Source organism: Drosophila elegans, unplaced genomic scaffold (assembly GCF_018152505.1).
Source record: "Drosophila elegans isolate 14027-0461.03 unplaced genomic scaffold, ASM1815250v1 contig_149, whole genome shotgun sequence".
Classification (NCBI taxonomy): domain Eukaryota; kingdom Metazoa; phylum Arthropoda; class Insecta; order Diptera; family Drosophilidae; genus Drosophila; species Drosophila elegans.
Window position 1 is genome coordinate 26,094,756 of NW_024545513.1, and position 5,798 is coordinate 26,100,553.

The following is a 5,798-nucleotide window of genomic DNA, read 5'->3' on the forward strand; positions in this document are numbered from 1 at the left end:
CAGTTCAATTGTTCGATAGTTCCTATGGCAGCTATATGATATCGTTTTCCGATTTTTATTAAATTAAAAGCGGAGTTCTGAACTGTCAAATTATTAATAAGTCAAAAAGAATTAAAAAAAATTACAAAATAAAAGGAAAAAGGAAAAAAAAAAATTTTTTTTAATATTTTTATTGTTCCCATGGGAGCTTAGTCGGCATAGTCGGCCCATTTTTATGAAATTTAAACCGTAATTGTGGAATATTTAACCATTACTATTAGAATAATAAACGTTATTATATATATTCTTGATGAGCATCACTAGCAGAGTCGATCTAGCCATGTCCGTCTGTCCGTTCGTTTCTACGCAAACTAGTCTCTCAGTTTTAAAGCTATCTGCATGAAACGTTGCCAAAAGTTGTCTTTCCATTCTATATAAGTCGGAACGAGCCGGATCGGACGACTATAGCATATAGCTCCCATTGGAAAAATCGGAAAAATAAATAAGAAAAAAATGTATAACTTTGCTCTTTTTCATTTTTTTTTCAGTTTTTCGACATATAGTAATGGTTAATTATTTCAAAATTACGGTTTAGATTTTCATCAAAATCGGACGACTAAATCATATAGCTCCCATAGAAATAATAAAAATATATATAAACTAACTATCAAATAATTGAGCTGCAAATCATTATAGCTTCAATGTTTTTAAACATATACGCAAGTAAATCATAATTTTAATGTTTTCAAAAATTTGTAATTCTTGCAATAGCTGCAAGGGTATATGAACTTCGGCTTGCCGAAGTTTGCTTTCTTTTTTGTTGTTGGACATAAAGTAGTGTTTCGGGTCAGGTCCGGCATTAAAAAAAATAAGTGTGATACATTAAACACAATTCCCTAAAAGAATTAGCAGTTCAGACCTGGTTCGTTTGCGCGCATTTTAAATTTTTACCTATGGCTAAAGATCAGCTGTTTCTTTGCGGAAATTGTTTGTGCTTTAAGCTTCTAATTAATTTGTAGTTATCACTATGAAAAATGAAGCCCAAGGCACTTCAGATTTAAGAATTTCAAGCATTTCCGCGAAAACTTTTTTAAAAAGACTAGTCGAGTAAGCTCAACAAAAAACTCGTCAAATGCCGAAATCAGCGTTGCCTTTGTAAAAAAAATATTCCTAAGGCTGAGAGGCAAGAAATATAATTCGACTGTTCCGGCAGTTGTGATGAAGATGAGTATGGTGAATAAAAAACATACAAATATTCGATTTGTTTTATTTTGGTTAATAAATTGCTTACTTTAGAATAGTTAAAGCATTTTAATAAAACTAGAAATCTTAAATAATAAGTTTGAATCAATTTTGACCCGATCGTTCCTATGACAGCTATACGATATAACTGACCTTTTTTGATAAAATTTTAAGCTAAATGGTGGTAAAAAATAAACCCATATCCAGCCATATGAAACTATCCAAAAAAAACCACGATAATATGTTCACTTGACCTAATCACTATGGCAGCTATATGATATAGAAGTCCATTTTCCAAAAAAAGTGACATTTTATTCTAAAAATGGAGTTGCAATTACAAAATTATACTTAATACTGTTTCTTACTATTTTGAATTTTTTACTATTGTGAACGTCTCAATGGACCTTACGCGTTTATTAATAGTCTCATCCAAAATAGAGCAGAATGAATTAATGTGAACTGAGAACCAATGCATTTAATTAAATATGTTAGAAAATTAAACTTTTCGAATTTTTTGTACAAATGGTGTATAACAGCCAGGCTTGCTCCATACTGTGATTCGGTATATGCTTCAACCTTCACAAATCTTTTATAAAATTGTAATAATGTATTTTTTGAAATAAAACGATGAAAACCAACGCTTTTTATATCAATTTAACTAAATAAATAAACTTTTTCAATATTTCCCTTCGGACCGCTATATCTAGGTATTTTTAGGCATTTCTCATTTAAAATGTGTATTTTTTTAAGAGGTGTTTTTTTTTTTTGATAAATATCAGTCCGACATGTGTATATTTGTAAAGTGTTTATTAGCATTAGTTCTCTCACAAATAAATTAAAGGTCTCCGAAAGCATACATATTTTAAGAATCTACGCAAAAGATAATGAGATAAGAACAATTTACCCAAATAGGCACAATTTGGTTGTTTTTTATTTAAAAGGAAATAAACAATCAAAAAATTGCGAATTTATTAACGTTTTATCTGATATAATTCTATTGCTGTTCTAAAATCGGGCGAGCAAAGCTTTCAAGAGCGGATACTGCATTTCTCTTGTAAAATTTCAACAAATAAATTTATATGCCCTATTTCGAGTGGCTTCGCAATTAATCGATTTTGGAGGTACATCCAGGTTCAATCACTCCTCCCACGTAAATGTATAAACAACTTTGCGTTTTTTGGTAAATAAACAGAATAAATAATATGAAGGAGGGCCGCTTCGAGCGCTCTCTTCCGAGATAACGAGAGATTTGTTTTTGGTGTGCTGTAAAAGTGTTCATCTACCAGTCGTCTTCAACATCCACGGAGATCTCTAAAACAAAGGAGGTCTTGAAGTTTTGCAGCCTGCGTCGACAGTTTCTGCTCAGCGGATTATTGCGAAGGTCTACCAGAGCCAAGCAGTCACTGGCTATGGCCTCCTCCGTGTCAATCTCTGAGGAGTGAATGGACGGGATCATTAGAAAGTGCTACGAAAGAGGGGATCAGACGGACTCTCACCCAAAATGGCATTGTTCTGGGCATCCAGACTGGCAAGGTTCTGCAGCTTAAAGACTACTTGTGGTAAAACGATGAACGAATTGTTTGAGATATTCAGCTTGATCAGGGCGGTCAAGCCGGCAAATTCATCTGGCAGCCTCGAAAGTTTGTTGTGCGACAGATTGAGATCTGAAAAGATTGATTGATTGATTGATCTACATTTTGAAGGGACATCCACGAGGTGTAGTTACCTGTGATGTGGCTAAATTTCTGTGAGAACTTTGGAGACACGCTCTTCAGAACGTTGCCACTCAGGTCGCAGGTCTGTAGCTCTGTATTTCGCATAAGATGGTAGACCGCCTCTGGAATTTGCATCAGTTCACAATTGGAAAGATCTAGGAGAAGAGAAGTGGTAATTAAAATAGTTGCGAAACACAAATTTTCCCAAACATGGCAAAATACTGGAAATAGAATGAAGAGGAATCAGGCACCGAAATAGATTCTGCCCATCGGAAAGCTTCCCCAACATGTGTCAAAACACTTGGTCTTCTGCTCTACAATATCGGTGCACAAATCCGTCGATTGACAACAACTTTTACCTAAATGAGCATTCTCGTTGGCATTCTCACAACGCTCAATCACCTTTACCACAAAGTGCGCCATTTCCAACTTCCATGCGATCGGATAGATGGTGACTGTGCCTTGCAGTATCGGTCGTCGCAACCCTATCAACGTATTTATCTATATTATTTTATTTCTTTTCCTCTTTCCCCGCTCTCCCCGCTCTCTGTGTTCGCTCACAGGCCACTTGGTCAGCACTGAGCACGTGAATGGAACGGCCTGAATATAAATACATTTCCCCGTCTGCGCACGCAACGTATTATGCGAACCGAGCGATCGTGGTCTCTCTTTACTCTCTTTATAAGTTTATAAGTGTATAAGTGTATAAGTTTATAAGATTGTACGTGAATCACGGAGCGCAGAGCTTTTTGGAAATGGTGAGTATAAGAGCGGGGAGCAGGGCATTGTTTATTCGGCTATGCGAACTACGAAAATGTTTTTGGGAAAACCAATGAAATGAGAATGAAAACGTTGATTTACGAATTAAGTTTAAGAGTGTTGTCATCAAAACAAAACCTATGGCTAACAAAATTAAATGACAACATTTGTTGAGGAACGCCTTCTATGATTTTAAATGCATTTGTCTCCCTGGCCAAAACTTAAATTAATTGTTAATGGCTTTCATGTATGCTTTCATACAAAATCTTTTTTTTTTAAATTTAAAAATGATTTTAAATTGTACGACCATTATTTCTTACATTTGAGTTTTAAAATAATTGCTTGCCCTAAAAGTTAAGCAAGTAAATTGCGTTGTTTTAATAAGAATAATATTTTTTGAAATGTCATATATGTGTATGTGGCCTTTGCACATATATGTAGTTTATAGCATCGTAAATGTCTCCTTTACTGAGTAAGTAATTTCTTACTAATTGTGAAAACTTCTGTTGAAATGCATAACATTATTAAATACATACTTAAAGAATTTAGCAATTGTTACCAATTGGTTTGATGGAAGTGGGTCCGAAATTGCGTTACTATTTACAAAAAACGGAAAACTCTGCGCTTTTTACTCTAAAACAAATACTTTTTTCCCATTGATTTGCATGTACATACATATTAATAAGGACAGTCTCTCTCTAAATTGCAGTTATATTTCTGAAAGCGTATTTTTACATGTTATTTTTTGACTCAAAGGTGCATTGCAAGTACCTAACCCTTATAACGTATGAATCGGTGCGAAATTGTAGTAATCGCCACTTATCAGTGGGGCGAAACCGCCTTCTTTGTTAACTGAATTAACAGAACTCACGCAAAACGCTCAAAATAAAGTGCAGTTAAGTCGGCAGCGACGCACTTTCCGTGCCAATCGGAGCGGAGGAGGGGACTTGGGGGGGTGGGTTTGGGGCGGCGAGGCACTCAATTATAAACAAATTGTTGCTTTTGTTTGGGGAAGTCAGTGCGCAATAACTGAAATTGGCTGTCGGCCAATTGTCCATACTGCGACCTACCATCCGAGCCACATGAGCAACGGAACTTGCCACCAGGCAACTGCGCCTCAAGCCACTACCAATACCGATACCAATGCCGCGAGTGGGTGGCCTGCGGATGGGGAGTGGATGTGTGGCCAGAAGGGTCAGTCTGCTCACCCAGCTTGTGGTTCTCCTTGGCGTCCTCGCACCGATGCACCACCCGGATGACGCCCTGTCCGGCGATGGGCGGGAAGGTGCCTATGCCGCCGATCCTGGCAATGTGCGGCGGAACAGTGGGGTCCTCGTCCGAGTGGGCCGACTCCTCGTTGTCCGTGATGGTGGTGGTGGTGCTGCGGTCATTGTTTTGATTGGCATCGTCGCCATCGTTGGGGTCGTTGTTGCCGCCACCACTGCCATTGGAATTGGCCGAGAGGTTCGTTATGTCGTTGCCGAAAGGGCGCATCTTTCAGACTGCGGATGGCTTTGCGCAGGCGACTGATTTCAAATATCAAACTTTGTCTTTGGCGAACTCGAAAATCACTCAAAAAAATATATTTAATCCGTATTGCAAGCTCGCTGGCTCAAGGTATGTATGTTTCCTTTATTTGGAGTATTTGAACGCGAGCGTCTTCGAAATCAACTGAACGTGACTCTCTTCCGCATTGAAATATTGAAAATGCTTTTTACTTTCGGTTTTTATAGCACGAAGAAGAAAGAAAAGCTGCGCATAACAAAACAAATGAAAAATAAAATGAGAAGAAAAACAAAAAATAATAACACAAATTGTCAGGTCTCACGGCACGCCGAGGCTCTAATACTCTTTTTTTTGGCTCTAACTCTAACATTTTTTTTTGTCAAAAAAGAGTAATTACAAAATTTAAGTTGCAAATTCGTTGTGCACGTTTTTCAAAAAATGCAAACTATAGCAAACAAAAAGCAAACAAAAGGAAAGACTTTTATTCATTTGATATTTGACATTTTAACATTTCATTCTCTAATAGTTTAGAATTCTAAAAATAAATTGACTAAACCTGATGACCGTACTTTATTAACAATATTGTCTTTTATATTT

At 36.7% G+C, this 5,798-nt stretch overlaps 1 protein-coding gene across 3 annotated transcripts; it reads right to left on the bottom strand.

Annotated features, from left to right (window-relative positions):
* Positions 1-2,011: 2,011 nt before the first annotated feature.
* LOC108145595 (leucine-rich repeat-containing protein 20) lies at positions 2,012-5,377 on the bottom strand. Of its 3 annotated transcripts, none has more exons than XM_017271125.2 (4): positions 4,904-5,377; positions 2,948-3,091; positions 2,718-2,885; positions 2,012-2,652 (listed from the first exon to the last, which is right to left on the bottom strand). In XM_017271125.2, exons 1-4 carry the CDS (start codon positions 5,187-5,189, stop codon positions 2,501-2,503), a joined length of 750 nt encoding a protein of 249 aa, XP_017126614.1. In that variant the 5' UTR covers positions 5,190-5,377; the 3' UTR covers positions 2,012-2,500. The 3 variants fall into 3 exon arrangements, with proteins under 3 accessions (XP_017126614.1, XP_017126615.1, XP_017126616.1); XM_017271126.2 differs by lacking the exon at positions 4,904-5,377 and adding an exon at positions 3,296-3,482; XM_017271127.2 differs by lacking the exon at positions 4,904-5,377 and adding an exon at positions 3,339-3,387.
* Between the last annotated feature and the right edge of the window lie 421 nt (positions 5,378-5,798).